The sequence below is a fragment of the Lissotriton helveticus genome, chromosome 7 (assembly GCF_964261635.1).
Source record: "Lissotriton helveticus chromosome 7, aLisHel1.1, whole genome shotgun sequence".
NCBI classification, from domain to species: domain Eukaryota; kingdom Metazoa; phylum Chordata; class Amphibia; order Caudata; family Salamandridae; genus Lissotriton; species Lissotriton helveticus.
Window position 1 is genome coordinate 1,683,199,127 of NC_136068.1, and position 24,560 is coordinate 1,683,223,686.

At 43.5% G+C, this 24,560-nt stretch overlaps 1 protein-coding gene across 2 annotated transcripts in view; it reads right to left on the reverse strand.

The window, feature by feature from the left end:
• The window catches only part of LOC144767618 (putative methyltransferase DDB_G0268948), a 717,827-nt gene that overhangs the window by 8,606 nt on the left and 684,661 nt on the right, over window positions 1–24,560 (reverse strand). For both annotated transcript variants that reach the window (XM_078651025.1, XM_078651024.1), the window contains exon 6: window positions 19,934–20,071. In XM_078651025.1, coding sequence (XP_078507151.1) covers window positions 19,934–20,071 — 138 coding nt within the window. The remainder of the gene's footprint in view (window positions 1–19,933; window positions 20,072–24,560) is intronic.

A 24,560-nucleotide genomic window follows, 5' to 3' on the forward strand; every position in this document is an offset into this window, starting at 1 on the left:
TTAGTTCTCTGAACCTTTAAATCGGGCGAGAACCATGGGGACGGACATCGATGGAGTTTGGAAAGTCTCAGAGTAGGGGGAAGCACGATGTTTACAGCATTCGTGAGCCAAGATGTAACTGCCAAATTCAGGTCTTTAAGAGGGGCTTCGTCATTTAAAGGACGAGTATCAAAGAGATGTTGGTTAAACTTCGAAATATCTAGTTTACCCCATCTATGGACTAGTTCGCCCTTGCCCTGTCTATTCAAAATAGGCAGTTTGATGTCAGATAGGGCGAAGTGGACTGTGAAATGATCAGTCCAGTCCAAAGGACGAGCACTCTGTGAGCAGTCAAAGGAAAGATTGGAAAGAATTGGATCCAATTGATGCCCCGCCGAGTGAGTGGGACCCGAATTGCACAACATCAGGCTCAATACCTCTAAATCACTTAAAAAACTCTTACTTAAGGCGCAAGAAGTGTCATCAAGATGTAAATTTAAATCGCCAAGAATAGTAAAATTTGCGGCTTTAAGAAGTAGAGGAGCTATAGAGTTGGTGAGCACGGATATCCAGGTATGGGCATTGCCGGGAGGGCGATATATCAAAAGGCCAGATAAAGTAAATTGTGGGTTAATAGCAAGTTTAAAAAGCGCTGCCTCACAACCAGGAAGAGGGAAAGTTTCAAGTTTGCAAAGGTAACAAGACTTGAAAATTATAGCAATACCTCCTCCTTTCCCAGAGTCTCTGTCCTGTCTCAATATGACATAATTGCTAGGGACGGCACACGCAATATTCGGGCCGGAACTACCATGAAGCCAGGTTTCCGTTAGGAACAGAGCATCAGGTTTCTCAGCGACCAAAAAATCAAAAATATTTGATTTATGTTTAGGTAGCGACCGGCAATTAATATTCCAGAACTGGAGAATAGGATGTTTAGCAGGAGGTACCTTTGTCCTTCTGCGACCACGCGAATGGACCGGTTTCATGGCCTTACAGGTAGACATTTTACCCGTACGAAAAGTACAACCTCCACAGTTGAAATTATGGGTCGGTAAGGAACAACAAGAGCAGGATAAATTAGAAGGAGGGCGTAGTGATCGCAAAAACTCACCCGTATAGGACATCATAGGTACAGCCTGAGGTGCAGGAGTAGGCATAGCTGTAAATCAGAGTCCCTAAGCGCAGTCTGGCCCGGTCTGACGCGGACGGGCGCAGACGGGCAGGACTCTGGCACGACTCAGGCTACGCGAGAGGCGATCCCGCTGCGCGATCCCGCTGCGCTAGGCAGGGAGCTTTAAATAGGCGTCCCCTGTGTGCTTCTGCGCACTAAAGCGCTCCCTGAAGATGGCGCCCGAGCAGACAAACACCAACTACCCCACTCCGAGATGTCTGCTGCTGAAAGAGCCCACCCCGGGAACCAGACCCGCTCGAATAGCGGTGGTTAACAATTAGGATGCAGGTGAGAGGGCAGAGATTAAAATCAAGGCAAATAACTGAGGAAGAAATAAAATAATAAACCAGGTCGTTTTAAAATGCAAAAAAGCGGCGTGCGCACGAAGCGCTAGGCAGCGATGTAAATGTCAGTCAGGGCTAACCCTGAAGCAGCTCGCCTTAAATAGGCGTCCCCTGTGTGCTTCTGCGCACTAAAGCGCTCCCTGAAGATGGCGCCCGAGCAGACAAACACCAACTACCCCACTCCGAGATGTCTGCTGCTGAAAGAGCCCACCCCGGGAACCGGACCCGCTCGAATAGCGGTGGTTAACAATTAGGATGCAGGTGAGAGGGCAGAGAATAAAATCAAGGCAAATAACTGAGGAAGAAATAAAATAATAAACCAGGTCGTTTTAAAATGCAAAAAAGCGGCGTGCGCACGAAGCGCTAGGCAGCGATGTAAATGTCAGTCAGGGCTAACCCTGAAGCAGCTCGCCTTAAATAGGCGTCCCCTGTGTGCTTCTGCGCACTAAAGCGCTCCCTGAAGATGGCGCCCGAGCAGACAAACACCAACTACCCCACTCCGAGATGTCTGCTGCTGAAAGAGCCCACCCCGGGAACCGGACCCACTCGAATAGCGGTGGTTAACAATTAGGATGCAGGTGAGAGGGCAGAGATTAAAATCAAGGCAAATAACTGAGGAAGAAATAAAATAATAAACCAGGTCGTTTTAAAATGCAAAAAAGCGGCGTGCGCACGAAGCGCTAGGCAGCGATGTAAATGTCAGTCATTCATGAGAACCCTGCCCTTAGCCGCCTTGTGCTTATGCAGAACCATGAATTTGGTTTGGAACACATTCACCACCAGTTCCTGATCTCTGCAGAAGGCCTCAAAGTGCTTGCTACAACCCCCCTTGTTTTTTTTATATAATTAGGGTATCTTCAACAAACATGAGTACCTTGAGGACCTTTGAGCCAGCTAAAGCTGGAGCATCAGTAGGTTGTGCTAAAAAATAATTTATAAACAAAGAAAATAGAGTGGGGGCCAGAACACACCCTTGACGTACCCCTTTTAAAATCGAAAACCTGGGAGTAGTGTTGCCCCGTGCACCCCGTCGAACCAAAGCAAAATTGAACATGTGTAGTTTGGCTACAAGCGATAAGAGCTTCAAAGTCATACCTAGGTCTTTCAAAACTGTCCAGAGATTGTTACGTGGGACCATGTCGAATGCTGATTTTAAATCAACAAAGGTGGCATAATTGTATTTATGCCGCCTGCTAAAGTTAGTACACTCGAATAAATTAAAATGAAACGAAAGACCTAATCAATGGTACTTACATGTGCCATAAAACCTGCTTGTAACGGGGAAAGTCTGCTGTTTTCTTCAATCCATGACTGAATTATATTTAACAGTAACCTGCCCATTATTTTTTGTGTAGACTCAATTAGACTAATTGGCCTATAATTACAGGGACTGGATCGACCCGCCTTTTTATAGATAGGTAAAATTTCAGCTCCTCGCCATGAGTCGGGTATGTTTGCTCCACTAGCTATCGCATTGACAAGCGGCTGGATATACTGTAGCCAATTATCTTTTCCATAAATAAACATGTCCGCAGGGATGCCATCAGGGCCAGGGGCCATACCCGTTGGTACTGCAGTCAGGGCAATTTCCTTTTTTTTAAAAAATATTTTTTTTTAATTCTATCGATAATAAATAACAATCCAAATCAACATCAATTACATAAACACATAAGCCCACAAATCATCATACTGCTTATGCACAATAATAAAATAGTAAGTAATCAATCCAGCAAATCTATACATGACCTATCCCTTATTCAACTTAGTTATTTCATATGCTCTATCATGGGCCCCAAATCTGATTACCCAATTGTTACCCAATTGTTGTTTTTTCATTGATATCAAAGAATATAAACTGAATTCTAAATTAAAAATATTAAAAAAGTTTGCCCGCCACATTTTAAATTTGGGAGCCTCCTATTGCAACCACAGCGATGCTATACACAGCCTAGCTACCGCTACTGCTACACATATCTTGCCCCTGTTTGAGGGTTCCCCAAATCCTGTCTGCATTATATACATTGTTATCTGTACATTGACTCCCATAATAGAAACCCTCCAAGTATTTCTTCCATGTATTTAATTGCACACATCCTAAAAAATATATGGATAATATCCGCCCTCTCATCCGCACACCAAAAACATCTCCCATCATTTGTGGCTCCCCATTTCATCATTTTTAAAGGTGTGTGATACAAAGTAAATAGGGTCTTAAATGTTCAGCTTTCAAGTTAGCTGACTACAAAATTTTCCCTGCAACATCTACTGATTCCTGCATATACAATCCCTCTTGTTGTAACTGGGAGCTCCAATTTCTATCTTGTATATCCATATTGTCCTGCTGTTCATCCATCATTATTTGATACGGTCTACCTATTCTGGCTCCCTGCCTAATTGCCTCGACAAGTTGGCAGCTTTTCATCATCCTCTGCTCTTTTCGCTTCTCAATATGTCCTATTTGCAAGTATTTAAAGAACTCATTTTTTGTAGCCCAAATCTATCTGATTGCATTAGAAATGTAACAAATACCTCATCCTCAAAAAAGTCTCCTAGTTGCCTAATCCCATTTATTCTCCATTTCTCCATTCTAAAGTCCCAAAATACAGGTGGTAAAATTGTAGTGGTATTTGTAGGAGTATAATAACCGATCCCTGTTCCCCCCTATTCTCTTTCTAAATAGCTTCCAAGCTTTATATGCAGCTATTACTATCTTGAATTGTGTTCTCCTGTAGTAACTTAATTCCAAATTTTTTAACAGATAATTTCTCGCCTCTGATCCCATCAGCAACTGATATATTGACGGTGTCTATGTCAATATTTCCACTTCCTCTGCTGTTAGCATAACCCTCATATTTTGAAAGAGACAAATGTAATGATAATAGCAAAGTTAAGTACAGCCCAGCCACCTCGATCCCTTGGTAACATCATATATTTAAAAGCCCTCCTGGCTTTTCTTTGTCTTCACAAAAAACTATCAGCAATAGCTTGTAGATTTTGTAGTTGTATACGAGTTAGCTCTAATGGTACAGCTCTAAAATAATACAAGAGCTTGCATAATATACACATCTTGAGGACGGTAAACCTTCCCACTAATGTCAAATGAAGGCATTCCAACCGATCCAACAGCTGCTGAAACCCCGCCACTATGCATTCAGGGCAATTTCCACCTAACATTTTGTAAAAAACAGAGTCGAATCAGGGTTTTGGTTATTGAGACAAGTCATTACAAGCATCATTGACCCAACAGCAAATTGCTCCTCAAAGAAGAAACCCCACTTTTCTGGGGCAACATGGTTTTGGGGTGCTTGGCCCATTTCTTCCTCTGCCCCATTTTACTAACTGCCAGCATTTTTGCATATTTTTCGCTTTGCTGGCCTCCAAAAGTTCAAACCACCTTGACTCATCCCAGGTCTTTTTTCTAAAACCTGTGTATTTTTACACAGATTCAATTTAATTTTAATATTCGCCAGATCTTTAGATCTGATAGCGTGAGCCAGTTGCTTATATACTTGCATTGCTTATTGTACCAATGATCATACTTTGGGAAGGGAATGTGACTGGTTTTTAAGGGTTTAGTAAAAAAGCTCTTAATCTTACCAAACATGTCCTCGTGACCTTGAGTTATACTAGTATTGAGTTCAACCTGGGTAGAAAACCTTTGGAGGTCAACTAATGTGCTCTCTACTACGTCCTTCATCTGGGCAAGTGAAGTTTTGTTTTCTACAATCCTTGACCATTTAACTCTCCTCATACCATTACACATAACAACGTCAGAGGTCACCATTTTGGAGTTTTGAGATTGTGCTGGTACATAACCTGAGACTGACATCTTTAGCTGGAGCGGATTTTGATCACTTTAATTTCTAGGGCATACCTCCATATCAATAAGAGACAACCAGTTCTCAAGGTTTATAAAAATGCAATCAATATGACTACTTCTCAGTCGTTTACAGTAGGTTTGAGAGCCCTGATGATCTGAGGATGTTCTCCCGTTCGCGGCACTAACTCCCCTCCCCAGACTCAATGCTGTAAGCTGAAAGGCAGCAGCATCTGTCCATTTTCTTACTGGTGGCAACTCCAGTGGGGGGATACCCCATTGTTCATCTTCTTCGACACTGAGGTTGCTATCCTCGTGGTCGAGGGGCTCGAACATAGTATTGAAATCACCTACTATAACCATTTTAAGCCTCTATTGTTATCTAGAACGCTACAGAGTAATGAAATTGTCGTAGACATTCGACCTCCCACATTTCCTCTCGCAAACATGTTAATCACCATTAAGTGCGGGGGGTGTTTAAAGCATAGAAGAATTGCCAGGATATCAGGGTGGTCAATCGGATCTCCTCAATTTTAAAACAGTAGTGTTGTCTAACCCAGATGGTAAGCCCACCTGAGGGTCCACCTTTATGCCCACCAAATGCGTGTTTTGAAAAATTGAGATAACCATGATGGTAAACTGTTTTGAGTGCCCATGTTTCCCGAAAAGCCAGAATCCTGGACCTCTATAAAGGTTATCCAATCCAAAGATGACATCTTGGAAGGCAGGCCCGCTATGTTCCATGAGGCTAGTGCCAAATGTGTGAGATCCTGGTTAATGGAAATACTACAGGGAACAATCTGGGTAGGATTGCCCATATCCTGAGGTAACAGCACAGACTTATGATTTTCTAAGGGGCACAATGAATCAGCCTGTAAAAACAATTTGGCCCCTAAAAGCCCATCATCTACGGGAGGCCCTCTGGTTCTACTGTCACCAGACTGGATAGACCCTTTCCCATCCACTACCCCAAAATGTACAGGTTCCACTATTCGCGGTGATGGAGGGAGGTTCATTGGGCATCAATCTACATTGTGTAGGGTAGAAGCCTTATTGCAGGATGTGGTTACGTTTTTACTTGTTTGGTTGGTAAATCCAGCCGGAGGATTGAGTTTCATCCTAATATTTTTTTAAATCAGATGTGATGTCCTCAGGTCAAAAGCCACTAAGTTCTCTACCATATCCTTAGATACTAGTGTAAGGCAAACATAATCAGTATTTTGGCCCAGAGGTGTAAACCTTTTGGTGGAAGATATATTTTCCCTGATTATGGATCGGCACTTTCGTACGTGTCTCAGCCATTGACTGCATTTATTAATTAAAGATTGTTTGTGTTCCCTAATTAGGCTGGAAGAGATTTTAAAGACGTTAGTCACATTTCTTTTTTAATTTCACAAAACTAGTCAGGGATCTCTCAGAGCTAGCGAATCTATCGATTGAAAATGAGTGACCAAGTCAAGGAATAATAAGTTGTTCTCTTCCTTGTCCCATGTTTTGCGGACGTGGGCCTCTGTATGCAACTGGAGTGTTAATAGTGGAAGGCTGTAGTTTTGTAGGACCAGAGTGTATTTGCTTCCCACAAAGAGTGTGCTGTCCTGTGATGTCACTATCACTACTCGTTATATCTGCACCAGCCTTGGTTGGATCGCAGGGATTAAGATGGTAGACCATGGACTGTGTATCAATGGATATGTGTTCAGGACGTGTGTGAGACTTCAGTGAGGCTGAAAGCATATCCATCATACCCTTGAGTATACTACTAGTTTGCTACACTTGGAAGAACTGCGACTGACCACGGAGTCATCTAAGAGCTCAGTCCAACATATCCTACTAGTACAAACCACCCTGACCATAGAGCCCTAACTGACTTTTAATCTGAGTGGATACGAGAGGTTTGTGCTCACTCCATTTAGAATGAACACATTCCATCGCCTGGTTACTTTTCCCAAAGCTAATGATTGGTCACACTTGTTATCATCCTGCCCTTGTGACGAAGCGTCCACACAGTCTACGCTGCATGTGGTCTTGTTTTGTAGATTTTATCACGAACCAAAGAAGCAGTGGGTGACACCAATATTACAAATTTGGGGTTTGCGACAATGTCGCCCCGCTCGCCTGGCGATTCAATATCTGGAATCTGAGTGTTTTGCAAAGAATATGGCCTGGTTCTTGAAATTCTGTTTAAAACACAGACCAAACCTAGAACAGGACCACTGAAGCAATTACTGTGTAATGTATTTTCCATTCCTTTTCCATTCTTTTGTATTTTAATGAATTCTTTATGCCTCTTTATTTTGATTTTGCACTTTTGGGCTGGTATGCTTAATAATCCGTAAATATTAATTTTGTTTTTAAATTCATTTATCATATACAAAAATGAAATTGTTGTTATATTTTAACTGTCTTTTTAAGTATTAACTTTTATGATTTTTGTATTCCTAAAAACCGAATAACGGAATTTGATTTGATTTGATTTGATTTGAGTATACTAACTTCGTCTGTGAGGTTTTGTTGTGTGCGATTTTAGTTTCCGATTTAATTTTCCGATGCATGCCCTTATATAGATACAATTCATTGTTGCCCTTATATAGGCATAGAAATCCAGTCCTTATTTAGGCATAGCCCATGCTGCCCAAATACAAGCATGGCTACTTCCATCCATTCATCTACGTCACAACGATTTCTTAGAAAACCAGTCTCTTAAGCCGTTAGGGACTTCCCCTTGCTGAATATTGATTTCTCCAAGAAGAAAAAGCTGGCATTCCTAAAATACCTTCAAGGTATAAATATACCTTCACTTGCTATGGCAAGGCACGGTGTGGTTTGGTGCAGTTCGACTACCTACTTGCACGACGCAGCTCGCTACAGCAAGTGCCGAAGGAAACCAACTCTCTAGCAGACGCACTGATCAGAAGCTGTCCTCCTCTGCCGAGAAATCCAGCTCCAGTGTTTCTCACTCCCCTTGCAGGGTGTTGGGAAATTGAGTCTGTGAAAGAGATACAAACCTGTCTCATTCTACGGTATGGAATGGAGCTGATTAGAACCTAGAGAAACCATTGGCAATTCTTGGCAAAACTAAACCTTTGCTAAAGACCACACTTACTTCTTTCCTTGTACTAGACCTAGGTTAGGTACATTGGGGTAGGTGTATTTTAGAAGCACCAGTTGAGTATTTTAGCCTGTGTTATTTATGTATGTATTTTTATGTGTCATAGCACCAGACAATGCTATTACGGTATTATTTTATATTACTGTTTACGCTGTACGCATTATACTTTGCATTCTGTCTAACGATTGTAGCAGTTCACCTCTCTTGCAAGAGAAAGAAGACTGTTCAATAAACCCCTTTATTGAAACACCCGTCTCTCTATTTTTCTCTGCAACTCTGTAGAAAAGAAGTATGCACAATTGACTGAGTAAAATAGTTATCTATTGTTTCCACAACTTTGAAGACATGTTTCGATTCTTGGGGAAACAAAGTTGTCATGTTTATGCGGTTGTCAGAAGCTAATCCCTTCTTATGTATTCGAGAAAGTTTCTAGTGACCTCTGAGCTAGCTGACACTCACAATTAAGTTTAGTATATTCGATAAAGACATACTGACCTCAGTCCTATGTCATATCTATAGGGTATATTATTCCAATGCGCAGAGCCTATTGGGAATATAGGACCTACACTGCAGTTTCTTATCAGTGCTTTCAGCCCCACTATCTCACCAATCGACAGGTCAGAACACATGGACTTACACAGGCAGGTGGGAGTAACAGTTTTAACTCTGTCTTCTATTTCTTAGATATCCTGAGGGGCATAGGATTCCTCGCTCAGTTCCGCTAGAGGGAGAAATCTATTAGTACATTCATTTACCTGATCTGGTTGGTTTCTATCAGTTGTATTAGAACATGATATCATAATATTCACATTGGAACTGTCTGTATGAGATGATGGTAGGTGCCCTTTTGGTAGAGACCTTTTAAACATTTCTGGGATTAATAAGGCTCCACTTGAGGGAGTAGAGGGCGATGGGTGACACACAACTGTTAAGCTACTATAGGGCCCACAGGAGCAGCTAATATCTTGAGGCAGTCACTCACTAAACTATCGATGCAACTCATAACACTGTTCTTATTTTTTTGCATTGACTGGACGACCTTTTGGCTTTTTTACCCTTTCTCAATGGACCCCCTCCTAAGCAATCGGCAGCTTTCTCTTTTCCCCATGGCGCTTAATACAAGATTCGTAAAGAGCAACAACAATGATAAACAAGCACAACTAGGGAACAGGGGGGGGCAGAAAAGCAAGCACAACGAGGGAACGGGGGGCAGAAAAGCAAGCACAATGAGGGAACAGGGGGGCAGAAAAGCAAGCACAATGAGGGAACAGGGGGGGGCAGAAAAGCAAGCACAATGAGGGAACAGGGGGGCAGAAAAGCAAGCACAACGAGGGAACCGGGGGCAGAAAAGCAAGCACGAGGGAACAGGGGGGGCAGAAAAGCAAGCACAACGAGGGACCAGGGGGGCAGAAAAGCAAGCACAACGAGGGAACAGGGGGGGCAGAAAAGCAAGCACAACGAGGGAACGGGGCAGAAAAGAAAGCACAACGAGGGAACAGGGGGCAGAAAAGCAAGCACAACGAGGGAACAGGGGGAGCAGAAAAGCAAACACAACGAGGGAACAGGGGGCAGAAAAGCAAGCACAACGAGGGAACGGGGGACAGAAAAGCAAGCACAACGAGGGAACAGGGGGCAGAAAAGCAAGCACAACGAGGGAACAGGGGGCAGAAAAACAATCACAACAAGGGAACAGAGGCAAGAAGAAGCAAGAAAATGGGCACAATCAGAGAACAGAGGCAAGAAAAGCGAGCACTCACTGGCTGGGGCGGAGGACTCTGCAGCTTCTCTACTTCTTCCGGCGGTGGTCCAGCAGAAATGGCTCTCTGAAAAGCCCCGACATTTTCAGACTGGGGGGGCGTGTTTTTCTTTCGCTCCTCTTCCCATTGGCTGGAATTTAAAATTCCAGCAAATGGGAAGAGGAGAGAAAGAACATGAAAAAACACGCCCCCGAATCCCAAAATGACGGGGCTTAAACGGACCGACGCCCCTCTTCTCCAATGCCTGGCCTAGAATTAGGAAGCCAGCCAATGGAGAAGAGGGGCGGGTTCAAGCCCCACGCTCAAAAACATGAGATCTCCCCAGCGAGACTGCACAAGCGCAGCCTACGCAGGCGGAGACCTAAACATGGAAAAACAAGAATAAGAAAAGAAACAGACAGCATAGTAGGATGTTACCGGATACCAGTAACCAGCAAACTTAACACACCTCTCAACCGACTAAAGCAATATGTCACTGGAGAATGGTATACTGACTCAATGTCAAAGCCAACGGGCAGGATACAAAGGACCTTTTATGATGCGGGGCTCTGCTAGATACCAAAATGTCAAGGGGATGGCCCTGTCCTGTCTCCTCCTGGCGCTGACAGGCGCAGACAGGTCAGCAAAGGATTTTGTAGGCACCTCTAGGCGCTTTGTAATGACGTGTGCATGTGGCAGAGTCCACACGGGACCCTGAGACTGGTGGTCAAAGTCCCCACTCCCTCGGCAGCAGTGGCAGCAGCGGCAAAACAGGTATGGGCTTCCCCTACAAAACAACACAAATGCCATTTCAAATCAGAATATACTCCTGCATTCTTGACATTTCTCTGATTTAAAGGGTCATTTAAATATTCACTGATGGAAAGCCTAAATTGCTGGAACAGCAAGGGCTCAAAGTTCAGCAGCTCTGCAGTGGTCCAACCGCTAAATGTAGCCTTCTACATCTTCGTGGCAGTGAAAGTTCAATGAAAGCACTTATGCACACATGAGATACCCGGTGGGGCACATGTTACGACCTCTCTCTTGGCATCTTTTACTTTCATAGAATCAAACTCATAAAATGTTTCTTTCTTTCTGTAAAAAAAAAAAATCTATGCCACTGATGTGCTGAGAATGTTCTTCCAGCTTGAAAAATGAACAAAGCCAGGGTGGGCTTTGTGCTGTGCAGAAACCAGAGGCCCTCTGTTGGATGAGGCTTTGTTGAAAATCCAGTGCGTTCCTGCATTTCCAAATGACACTGGGAAGCTTACTCCGATTTGCCACATTTTGCCACACACTAAATTAGGCCCTTAATCAGTTTCAAAGCGTCTTGAAGCTATTAGGGTAGTTACAAATAATATTGTTGAGTATCTTGTCAGAGCTGATCCACTGAGTTATGCCAAAGCATGCTGTGACCCAGAGAGAAAATCTTAGTAAATCCGGACCACAGTGTTTTCTGTTGAAGATGAAATGCCTGCCTGATGGACTAATTGCTTGTTATTCAACATGTGTCAGCTCAGTGGGTCTGAGTTGGTCCAACTTGTGTGGATAACTTTCCCAAAAATACCCAAACCAATAAAACTCTAAATCCTCCAATGAAACTGCATCAGGGGTCCAACCTAAACCCAAATTCTAGTACTAAGTGGGCCAGTTCGCAATTGTGTTGATAAACCATTAATAAAACTTCCAGTGGATGGTAGGTTTTTAGACAAGTTCGAAGGAGACAGTAACATCTGAGAAAATTGTGATAAGTCCAGCTGGGCTCACAGTCACACAAAGGGATCGGTTTCTGGAATGGAGGTATGTGTCTGCATGGCTTGTTTCCACGGAGCAGGTCCAATAAGACTAAGCTATAGTTCAAGTTGTCCAGGGCCCCCCACCAAGTGTCATCAAAAACAACATGGAAGCTAGGTGAATGGATCGGATAAGGCTTCCAAACATGCCTTTTGCATGTCCAGTCGAAACTTTACAAAGACTGTTAAAATGTGTTCATCATTGCAATGGCACACTTTTCAACTACCTTCCTTCAAGCTTTCACACATTGTCTCATAAAAACCGGATTGAGGACATTTCTTTGTTCTATGTTTAGAGCCAGTCCTAAACAAAATAAAATTATTTGATTTATTGTCTCACAACATACAAAAAAAAACAATGTTGCCACATATTTTAATCTCTGTTCAGACTCTCGTACAGTCCAAATTTGAGGCTCACATAATTGATTATAAAAGTGTTTCTTATCGTAAAAGTATAATTGGTTCCCTGCTTTTGTGTAAGAGTTACCCACTCAACTAAATATTTTTTGGGCTCTTAGCTAAAAGATATGGTTCAAAGGAAGTGTTTCGCCGTTCTCGGAATGGAGCTGTCTAACATATAATATCATTCCTGGAAATCCTAAAATTGAAGAGCATGTAGCTTGGAACTAGGCAGTAGTGGTCTGGTGTTATGTCAGTCACAGGTATCAAAAGTGGGAGGGTGGCCATCTGAACTGTATGCTCCACCATTTGTTACAGAGTAATGGTATTTTACTACCAGTAACGATGGTCTACTCCTAGCCCATGCAACTCCTCAATAGTAAGGGCTACAGGAGTAGTTCAAATGTTCCTCAATCAGAATGACAAGTTGAAGCAAACAGGGCACTACTGCAATGGTCGGTATTGGTTATGGGTAGTTAAATTCTCATCAAATCCTCCATGCAGCGCTTCAGTCAGGTGGCCCTCCTTCCTCACCTCTAAATGGCTGAACTTTCTCTTCTTTCAAGTCAAAACAAAGCTTTAGGACTCACCCAAGTTTTAGGCATAGTCCTGGCAGGAAGGAGAAGGTCACCTCAAGATCCCATCTCCAGAAAACATATCGGGGATGGTTCTCTGAATATCCTCATGACAAACCACAAAATACTGGTTCGGGGAAGATCGTTTGGCCACCTGTGAAAAGCTAATGGTAATCAAAAGGTCAGATGTATGTAAAAATATAAATACTTGTCCAATTAGGACAGAGGAAATCTCCCTAAATTTAATTTTCTGTTTCTTACCCAGGATCAGGCTGCCAACCAGAGGAACAGCTGATGTTAACTCATTTGTGTATATGCGCCTTTTTGTCTCAGCCAAGACCTTCTCATTGCTTGTCTTTGCCCAAACCAAAACAAGGGAAATTCAGGAGTAATCAGTGAGTAAACATTGGTCTAGCAGAGGCGCAGAAGTAGAAAATCCAAGCCCGACAACCAGGTAGAGTTTTTGTGACTTGTGCCCAGGAAACAAAGGCTATTCAGGTTGACATGGCCATAAAATGATATAAGCAACTTGTGCAGAAAGCATAATTTTGTGCAGGCACACACATGCGATTATATTTCACCTGCCAAGATATTGCTTTTTGGCTTACACACCAATCACACAAGTATACAACACGGAATAGTCCCAAAACCTTGAATCATGCAGCCCAGTTCTGAGTTACTATAGAGAGTTTGATAGTCTGTCTTGCACAGCCCCCCCCCCCACTAGAGGTACAGCAAAACCAATCTGAAACATTGAAATAACATTCAGTTGCCACCACCTAGTAGTTACACCTTGCAAGAGCTGTTTATGGATGTAAAATATTGAGTATTTTGGTGGAGGGATCATGTGCTGGTATTTGGTAATAGCACGTCATACTTGTGGTACTGGCATTCATATTGTTGAGTGTTTAATTATTTACTAATAATGATGACATGTCATCTATTGTTGGTTCTGATGAGACCTCTCTCAGATTGCAGCTACCCCTGACAAAGGGACTTCTCTCGAAATACACTGGGTTTAGGTCAACATGGGTATTGATGATGCATTGTGAATTGCTATATGCTGCAGAAATAATCCAGAAGTGGGATTTAATATGAACCTGAACTCTGGAATTACCATGCAATCAAAGAATGTATTAAATGGTTTAAACAAATGGTATAAACTGGACTAAGATTGTGTATTACATTGGCCATTGCCTGTAGGTTGTGCATCTTGGGTCTGGTGCACTTTTTGGGCACCAGCGAGTGACAGAATATAAACCTTTTGTTAGGCCCAAACATTCCTTTTTAATACATATAAGTCATCCCAAAGGTATGCCCTGAACAGCCGAAAGGGGTGGGTGCAGTATATTTAAAAAGTTTCAATTAGGAGCAGATGGACAGGTCGGCTTTGGGGTCTATAGAAATGTAATTAAAAGCCCTCTTAAATGATAAAGTTAGATTTTTAATCACTATTACGAAAATGCCACTTTTAGAAAGTTGGCATTTTCTTGTCCTAGCCATTTGGTGCCTGCAGCCTGATCATGGGTCACATGACTAGGTGTAGTTGCCAGTTCCTCTTTGTATACTGCTCCTAGACATTAAGACAAGAGAAGCTAGGTGTTGGCAGGATGGGTCACTGATTTAAATAGGGGAGGGCCTGTTACCTACCACACTTGCACATCACAAAGACCCTGCCTGAGGACTCTCGCAAAAGAGTTTGATGCCTCTGGGGTGATGGAAACCTCTAGTACTTTCTCCTAATTGAATATGGGCACCAGGTGTAAATATTGGACCTTAGACCCCAAATCTTCATTTCACTTCTGGACCTGTGAACGTTTTAAGGATGAATGTCTCCTAAGCCTGGAAGTCTGCCCTGTTGACCTGCTGTGCTGCCCAAGGACTGCTCTGCTGCCCAAGAACTGCTGCTGCTACACCAGAACTATTCTGCTGTTATCTGTCCTGCTGAAAGAAACCTGCATTTGTATCCCAGGACTCCAAGATCTCCAAGAATCACTCTGGTTCTCAAGTTACTGGAGCACAACAGGCATCTTTGCGCATGCTTCATCAGCGAAGGCCGAAGATCGCATTGACAGCTCTTCAAGTCTGATCCAGTGTGATGCATCTTAATGCTTACAACTGGTCCAGCACCCCGCAGCTCCTCGCAGCTCAAACGCAGGACTGTGCATTGCCTTAGTGGCTCTGCCTAGTCCATCCCAGCACAATGCATCTTGACACCATCAACCAGCCCAGCTCAATGCAGCACGCCACATCTCAAAGCAAGTCCTTGCAAGCACCAGTTGCTTCACCAACACCAGCCCAGCATGACACACCTCAAACTCAGCACCGGTGCACTTCTAAACAAATCTTCGCAAGCCCTAGTGGCTTCCTCAATGAAGACATCAAACCTTGCAATGCAAGCTCCCAAAGACAATCAATGACTTTGCTGCGCGACACATTTTTTCGGATGACCTAGAATCTGAAGCTCCACGTCAACGGGTTATCAGCACTGGCCAGCACAACCAAACGCATGGACTTTGCATCACTCTGCAACTAGAATTTAAGGTACTCTTGTTTTGCAAGCCTAACTGGGTCTCTGTATCCAGCTGGTGCTTCATCACGGTCATCCTCCACTTGTGAATTTATTCCAGTCCGCTCAACCAGATAACCCCAGTTGGTGTTTTGTGCTTTTTCATACTGGAATGCTGATCTAATCAAGCACTCACCCCAAGTCACAGATCTAGGTTTAAACCATCATTTTTGTGCCCACCATACCACTCCAGCTTGGACCAGCCACATGCAAAATCAGTCTTGTCCCTGCACCCCATGGGAACAGTCGAGCCCGAACTGCCATGCCAGGTTCTACCCAGATGGGAAACAAGCTTCCTGGGACCAGTTTAGGGGTATCATCCCTCATCAGCCAGGCTAGCTTGACTCCAGTGGCACAGTTAGCACGGGACCCACATCTGGGCATACCCTTCCCACTTAGAGCGACAAAAGCAAAAAGAACAAATGATGGACGGCATGCTGACCAATTCAAACATTCACCCATAGTCACAGATTTGGGTTTAATCCATTGTTTTACCGCTTGTATTCACTGAAGCCTTTATAATTGCATATCTGTAGTTCAACTGATTGGATTTTGTAATTTAGGTCTTGTTTTACTTATTACAATTAAGTTGATTTTTCAAATTTGCTGTGGGATTGTTCTTTTGTTGTGTTTTCAGGTTATTACTGTTTGAAGTGCTGCATAAGTACATTACTCAGCCTCTAAGTCAAGCTGACTGCTCTGTGCCAAGCTAACAGAGGGGTTGATTTGCAGTTTATATTGGGGTTTGCTTGTGACTTTGACCTGACAAGGATTGTGGTTTTTGCTTGAGTAGGGTTTCCCCCGTTAAAAACCAGGGCCTGTTTGTAGTGTCCCCCCACTTCTTGCCCCCATTTTGACTAGTAAATGCTGGTTTTGTTACTCTGATTGTGACCTGGGCTCTGATAACCAGACCGAAGGCTTGTAGTCTGGTCAAAGATATTTGGTAAGTAGGTGTAATTAAATTGGTACTGACAACCTACCTGTAAGTCCCTAGTATATGGCAGGACATTTAGGTTTGGAGGCCCAGTAGATTCAATGCACTTAAGTGTGCACTGCTGTGCTGCCTGTTGTCTTTTTAAAGGCAGGCCTGCTTTGCAGGCTGTTTTTTAGAGTAAATTGTATGCAAATTGGACTTTGGAATTAAAGGCACTTCCGAAGTTTCAAACTACCTTATGTTTACATATAATTCACCACTAGATCTCCCCAAAGTGACCCAAACGTAGGGTGTTTTGTAACTATCAGCAGGGACATTATAACATATTATGTTTTATATGCTCTGGTGAGGAAAAAACTGTCAATGTGTTTTTCCCATTGTAGCACAATGGCTTCACAGGCTAACGTGGTAATACTTTAATAAAGTATACCTATTGATAGAAGTGAGCTGAAAATATACTTCATAGTATATAAATGATAATTAGAATAAATCTAACAACTTGCCAAGGTTAGATTTATTATAGCTATCACAGAAAAGAAGTTATAGAACTTGCTTTTCTGAATAACTAAAATTCAGCCTTCCAGCAGCCTCTCATGACTGGCTAGCCTCTGGCTGTCTGAGTCAAACTGCTCTTATGAGGTGTGAAGTGGCCTGCAAGAAGAAAAGAAAGCATATGTTGGGAGAAGGACTGCAGCTTTGGAGCAAATGGCAGGATGGGGGTGGAGTGGTAATACTGGTCTACAAAAAGGGAATAACAGTTTGGACAGGACACAGGGTCACCACATATCCAGCACCCCGCAAGTCTGGAGCCCAAGTAATTGAATTAGTAGAGGGGCTGGACAGGCATTTTTAAGGAAACGTAGCCACTCCAGTAGGTTGGCTTAGCCAGATCCTAACCTCCAAGATAGAGTTTCTTCATTTTGGATTTTGAAGGAATAGTGATTTCTGGGACAAGAAAATATGCTAGAAACCTCTCTGTGTCACCATGTACTCCATTGGTCGGGGGTAGCCCCCTGCTTTTTGCCCGTGAACACTGGATGAATATTCAATAGCTGCCCAGGAACCTTTTTCCCTGCCTGAAACTACAGGGATGAGTAGGGCTGCCCTGCTGGCACCCTGGCCTCCATCCCAAAGGATTTGCACTCTGAATGACTGCACATGCTGCACACTATGTAGCTACAGCTCTAAGGACCTTGCCTGGCTTCAAGAAATGAGGGAGTGGACTCCCTGAAAGCAGCAGATCAAAAAGCTACATCGGCATTATCTCCACCAGGAAGAACCCAGCTAGAGAGCATGCAGGGGACTTTAAGGATTTGGCCAGGTGCATTCTGAAAAACGTAGTCACAACTTCCCCAGGACCATCTCACAGCTTCTAGATCCTTGGATTGGTGGTGAGGATACTTTGATACCCAGAAATAACTTTATGGATGAAGATCCAAAAGTTTTGAGAATTTTTGTCAAAGATCTCCATAAGGTGACCGACTCGTCAAAGAGAGTCCAGCCGCTGACGTCGAACTGCAACCCAGCCTGGATTTTTCGTTGAAAGCTCTGGATTTCAAGACTTCCAGGGTTTCAGCAAGGCCTTGCGCTGAGCCAACCCACAGTCATTTATTCAAAACCCGGCCTGATGAAGAGCCTTTCTTGACGTCGATAGAAAAAGCTCCAAAAAGTGGCTGTGTGTAAGAAATATTTGCCTTGAGAGAGTGACTTCAGCAGATGCCTCAAATTGGTTCACACAGTATGAGTTTCTCATCAATTACTAGTTTCTAGTACTTGAAGTTGTATTTTCCTGATTATAAATCCCTTACTGTGACTACCAAGATACAAAGGAAAAAACAAACCGGATAAGCTTTTAACATTTGGCATGTGGAAATGTATAAACAAAGTTGACTATTTTACCACATATAGTTTGTTTTCCTGATCATTATTCCATCACCCCAAGCATCAAGATGCAAAGAGAACACCTGAACTTGATGGCTTTCTCTTTTCTGGTACTGGACTTCAGGGTAGCTTTAAATCTGTTTTTTTTTCTCAGTAAAACCGAAGGGACTCAGCTATCATTAATGCAGAAGGTGCAGTGGCAACGAGGTATAGGGTTGTGAAGGACTCAATGCACCCTAATTATGTCCGCCATTTACAATTGAATAGGATGCCTTCATAGCATTCTTGCTACAACATGGAAAGTATTAAAACACACTGCTGAGGAGTCCTAATGGGTCAATCCTAATTGACGGCAACAGACTAATTTTTCATGATGGAGAAGCACATGGAAACAGGAAATCATAATCTGAAGGTTATAGGGGAAGCTTCCAAGTATTCCTTGAAAGCTATTTACCAGGTCCCTAGTATTTTGTGATCTACTGCAAGATGTTATCAGAATACTATGTACACGGTTGCATGCTTAAAAGGTAATGTAATGTAATGAGACTTGTAAAACGCATGGTTACCTGGAAGCATCCCAGCGCTAACAAAAGAACCAGATTCACAGAGGGAGGAATGTGCGAGAAGGATCACTGGGGGAAAATAAAAGTTTTGAGTAGCTTCCGGAATCGCAAATGGCATGGTTCTGACCGCAGCTTCAGGGGAAGAGAGTTCCAAAGAATCGCTGCATTCACCGAGAATCGACGGCCACCTGTGTGCACCTTCTTCACCCTCGGAGTTTTGGCCAAACATTCATGATCCGACCGGTGGGCCCTGTTGGCCTTATACGGCACAACTAGGCTCTTCAGGATAGGGGGCCCCTTGCCTTGTAGAGATTTGTGGGCGATACACAAGGATTTGAACTTTATCCTTTCACGAATTGGCAGCCAGTGGAGCGATCTAAGAGCCGGTCTCGCTGAGGAACTGGCCGCGGTGTCCGTGAGCACCCTAGCTGCGGAGTTCTGGATCTGCTGCAGTTAATTAATAGTAGCTTCAGGAGCTCCCAAAAATAGGGCATTGCTGTAATCCAGCCTGGAAAGGATCAACTCCTGGATTAAAAGCTTCCTTGATAAGGGAGGGAGAAGGGGGAGAACCTTCCGGGCTGAGCGGAGTAAACCAAAGCAGACTCCAGCCGTCTTCTTGGCCTGAGTTTTAAACGACATATCCTGTTCAAGCCACACCCCTAAGCTTTTGATTTCTTTTTTGGGGTGGGGGAGAGCTCCCATGCAGGGAGGCCAGATGGCATCGGGTAATGATGTCAACTTATGTCCCAGCAACATAAGTTCCGTTTTGGAGCCATTTAGTTTAAGAGAAGACTCACTCATCCAGGCGTGTATCTTCGTCAGGCAAGAACAAAGATTTTCTATGTCCTGGTCCGATTGGGAGAGTGATACAACCAGTTGGGTGTCATCTGCGTAGCTGATTAGTTTAATCCCGAAAGGGGCAACCACGTTCTCCAGGGGGGACATATACACGTTAAAAAGAGTAGGGCTCAACGATGAGCCCTGCGGTACGCCACACTGGAGGTCTGCCAGATGTCTTAAAGGACTTTCCCCTTGTGATACTAATGCAAGCGCATTTCCTTACCTCTCTTGCAGTTTTTGCCGGAACTCTTTTGCAGCGTCTGGTTCCTTCAAAAGGAAGTTTTGATACATGCAAGTTGACTCCATCAGCCTCATCAATTCTTCAACAGACATGGTGAGCTTTTTCAAAATTTTAGTAACTCTGTATAAATACAAGAAAGAGGTTATGAGCTTTAGAACTCCACCTTTAATCATAGACAGACAAACACATCCTCCTTAAGAAGACATTTTTGTGTTTGTCATAATATGAGATCCTGGCTTAGAAATATAAGGGTTAAAATATGTAAACTGGTAAAATGACCAAAGACCATAATAATTTTTTTTGTTTGGGTAGTAAGAAATGGAAGAAGCCAACTTTGCTGATAATAATCTATTTTACATTAAGGTCTTGATTTATAATAAGTGGGATCCTCCAATTTCGGGAAAAAATAATAAATCTGGAAACAAAAATACTATTCCAGCTCTTGGAGTGGAATAAATGAGACGATTTCCGATACCTCTTCCCAAGACCACATCTGGTCCTGAGTTTTAAGGAAATCCTTTTGTTGGAAGGTGGATTATTAGTAGGGGGTAAGTCTGCACCTACTACTACCAATAAGGCCACCAATGCAATATAAGGTCCAGATATGGTCTCAATGAGTTATTCCCTTGCTTAACCCCTGAGAGCTGGCAATAAGGAGTCAGGTTTAACTTAGGAGACAGTTATGTAAAGCATTTAAAAACACCAATACATTAAATAAGGAAGACACAATACACAATAAAAATCCCACACCAATATATAAAAATATGAAATACTTTTGCCTTTGAAATGATAATCAAGCCACCAAGATCTAATTTAGGGAACCAAAGATTTGAATTCTTAAAGATTTAACACTTTCAATTGTCTTGCTTTGCCCTCGAAAATACTACTCCAACACGATGGCCAAAACACAACGATGCAGGAGACATAAAACATAACAACACCTGGAAAGGAGTATCCCTTTACAAAACGCAAAGACTCTCTTTTTAGAATAAGTCTTGAGGTTTTATTTATGCAATGCTCTCTAACAGGAAGGCTTTACCAATAGTGTTCAAATATATACAGAAAAATGTATTTATATGCAAGCAATAATAACACACTTAGCAAATGTAACAGTTAAATGCATGGATAAAAATTAAACAATGCACAAGCAGATATTAATGGACATTCTGCCAGCCGCAGCTGGTAGTTAGGAGTACAGGCCGGGCGGTGACATTGGGAGAGGGAGGGGCAGGGTGGGCGGTAGTAATTTATGGATTACGGACTTTACCGGTAAGTAAACATATAAATAAATAAAACTAATTTCGCTGTGGGCACTGCATCACCAAATGCGATGCAGTGCGCGCAACGAAATTGTTTTATTTATTTATATGTTTACTTACCTGTTAAAGTCCGTAATCCATACAGTACTACCCCCCACCCCGCCCCTCCCCCACCCCATGTCACCCCAGGCAGGTACTCCACCTACAGGCCGCGGCTGCATTCTGCAAGAAATCAGAAAGATATATACACTAAATACATCAAATGATTACTTTAGATGTGCACACTAACTAACTCACACGTCACAAAGAAAACACCTCAAATGATCATTGCCACTAGCCACACTTCACAATGGCAATAATCAAAACTTGAACACTTCTCCTGGCGCAAACACGACATCTTAGCCCACTCCAGATCAGGGGATATACAGCCGGGGTTAAGAGCCTCAGCAACCAGGGCTCTGCTGTACTGAAGTACACTCGTCACCCCATTCGGATTCAGAAATCCCAGTTGCTAAGTCAACAACACAACCCTCAGCTTTAAAGTCTCAAAACGAATTGGTCACCTTCCATGCAAGCATTCCAGGGCAAAAGGAGTTTCCACGTTCCCTCTGCATTCTCACATGTTTCAGCCTTTATCTTAATGAAGCTTAAGAAAGCCTTCTGTACATTAAACAAAAACATAACAACCTTGAACAATAATAACACAAACAACTTTCAAACACTCTGGGGCCCTGTCTGTGAGCGCAGAAAAAGCTCAAGCAAGGCAGAGTCAGAATTCAGGATGACATGAGGCCATGTCAAAACCAATAGTAAGAACTTCATAATACTTCCCAATGTTCAACATAATGCACATTTGTGCACCACTGTCTATCGCATCACACGCTTCATTTCTCAGTGTACATCACAATGCACATTTGAGACCGCTGCTCATAACACTGCACTTTAGGACCAAAAAGTACATTCCACATATTTCTCTCTCTCATGCTTTCAAAGGCACATCCCACACATTCTGTTCTTGGCAAGGATGTTCTACTTGTTCCCAATTTTAGACTGCAAGATTACATGAAAGAAACCTTCTAGAGAAACAAGGCATATGCAGGACGTTGTACATTCAGGCTAGGGTAAAATGAAACACCAAAGTCAATTAAAAGGATGGTAGTCAAAGGTCATCATGTGGTGTCAAACCATAAGAGTTTCTCTAGCACTACAGCTATTTCTTAAGAACCTATTGCCCCACCTTGAGACATCTAGCTGCGCTTGACGGGGACAAAGTCAAAGTTTGAGGGTGAAGCCCTGGTCGAACACCCGGTCAAAATGTTACCTTCACACGTTGAACCTTTTCGGGCAGATTTTCTATCAATGGTGAGGTAGGTACTTCGTCTGGCTGGATTTGCGGTGGATTTGCTGGCTTGGTTCAGTGGAAGCTTCTGGTCAACTCTTGGAAGTCTTGAGCTCCCAAACTTTTAGCAGGACAAACCTGAAATCCAGGCCGGTGTTGAGTTGAAGGTAGTCTGCTTGACTCTCGACCTCAGGTTGGTCCATTTATGGAGCTTTTTCTTTCAAAAGTTGCTCTAAACCTCTCCAAGCTACTTTTTCCTGAAGTGTTTCTTTAGGGTTCAAAGTGTCCAAAACACAGATCTAAGGATCTAGAAGCTCTGAGATGATCCTTGGAAGTTTGGAACTACAATTCCCATAATGTGGCTGGTCAGACCCTTAAAAGTCCACTTGACGCTCTCCAGGTTAAGGACTGCTTGAGGAACATGGTGCAGGGAAGCTCTGTTAACATTTGGCTTTCAGGGAGTCCACTCCTTAATCTTTTTTGAGCCAGGTCAAGTCCTCAGGGCTGGTGCTCTAATTGTGCAACAGGAGCAGTCCTTCAGATTGCAATCCTTTGGGGGTGCAGACCGGGGTTCTAGCAGGGCAGTCCTTCTCTCCTTGTAGCTGGAGGCAGCACATTTCAGTTGCTTTACAGCCCTCACATATGTAGTCAATGATCTGGGGTGATAAGTAGGAGGGTACCCCTTCCCAATGAAGTGCAGGGGGCACCCAAAAGCATGACAGCGTCCTCCAAAGTGTGGCATTCTCTTGTCCCACAATGCACTGTACTTTAAAAATTCAAGCTGGAGAATTCCTCTCCTTTGGAGAAAGAGCTGGCTAAACAACCCACTGGCGTTGCCCATTTTCCTTAACATCGCCCCTCCACCTCCTGAAAATTCCTCTACCGGGCCTGCCATCTGGCTGAGGGTACAGGAAGAGGTGGAAGGCCTGGATGACATTGCTTACTGTCCTGCTCTCTTTAAAGCCCACTTTGATTTACCCAGCCCCCGACCTGGCCTGTTCTTTGCAGCTGCAGAGCTCCCCCCATCAGATAACCTCTGCTCTATGCGCCCTGTAATCAGCTCATCAAAGCAGCTTGACTAGGCCTGTTACGCGTGACCAAACAGGAGAGGCTGCTATAAAGTTGGATTTTGGCTCACAGAATAGAAAGTCCTATGACTTATTTTCTGTATTAGTTATGATAAATTCAACAGTGGCAAGTTGTTGGTTTTATCATTGCTATTATTTTAAGTCCTTGAATGACAGTTTGAGTCCCTTCCTAGCAATTTTTATATGTAAAACTTTGGTGTGATTAATTATGTGTTTTTAGACTCACTTACCCCACGGCCACTTGCCACTGCAGCCACTGACACCCCGCCCAGCTGATTACACGCTGCCGCGGTTGAGTGTTGGTTAACTCTTACCGCCATCCCTGGCCCAGCGGACACGCCCACTCGTGCTGGCCACGCCCCCTCTCCACCTCCCCTCCACTTCCCCCTTTTTTCCTCCATAAAATATGCTTGGTCACCGGAAGCGCAGCGGACGAGCGCAGCGGGCGCGACGACTGCGCGCCGAAGGCGCGCTTAAGGCAAGCTCATCTGCGCTCGTCCGCGCCGAGGCCAGGCCAAGGGCCACCCCCCCTGACTTTGATGTGCCTCACACCTCTCATAAATCGAGCGCACTCAAATACACTTCCGAACAACTCCGAAAACTGAACACCTCAGCAGATTTGCCACATCCTTTACCACATCTGCTATACACCAAACCTATGATAGGTCCTCACATATGTCCTACTTGCACTACTCCTACCCTCTCCACTATCCCCACCCCCCAGGTTTTAGCAGCACTTATCAATGTGCGCTCTGTCCCTAAGCACAAAACTGAAATCGCAGATTTCATTGAGTCACACAACCTAGACCTTCTATTCATTACCGAAACCTGGGGTGATGATTCCTCAGGTCCAGATTTCAAAGCAGCCACCCCAGAAAATTATTGCGTATGCAGGCTAGATAGAACTAAAAGAAAGGGGGGGG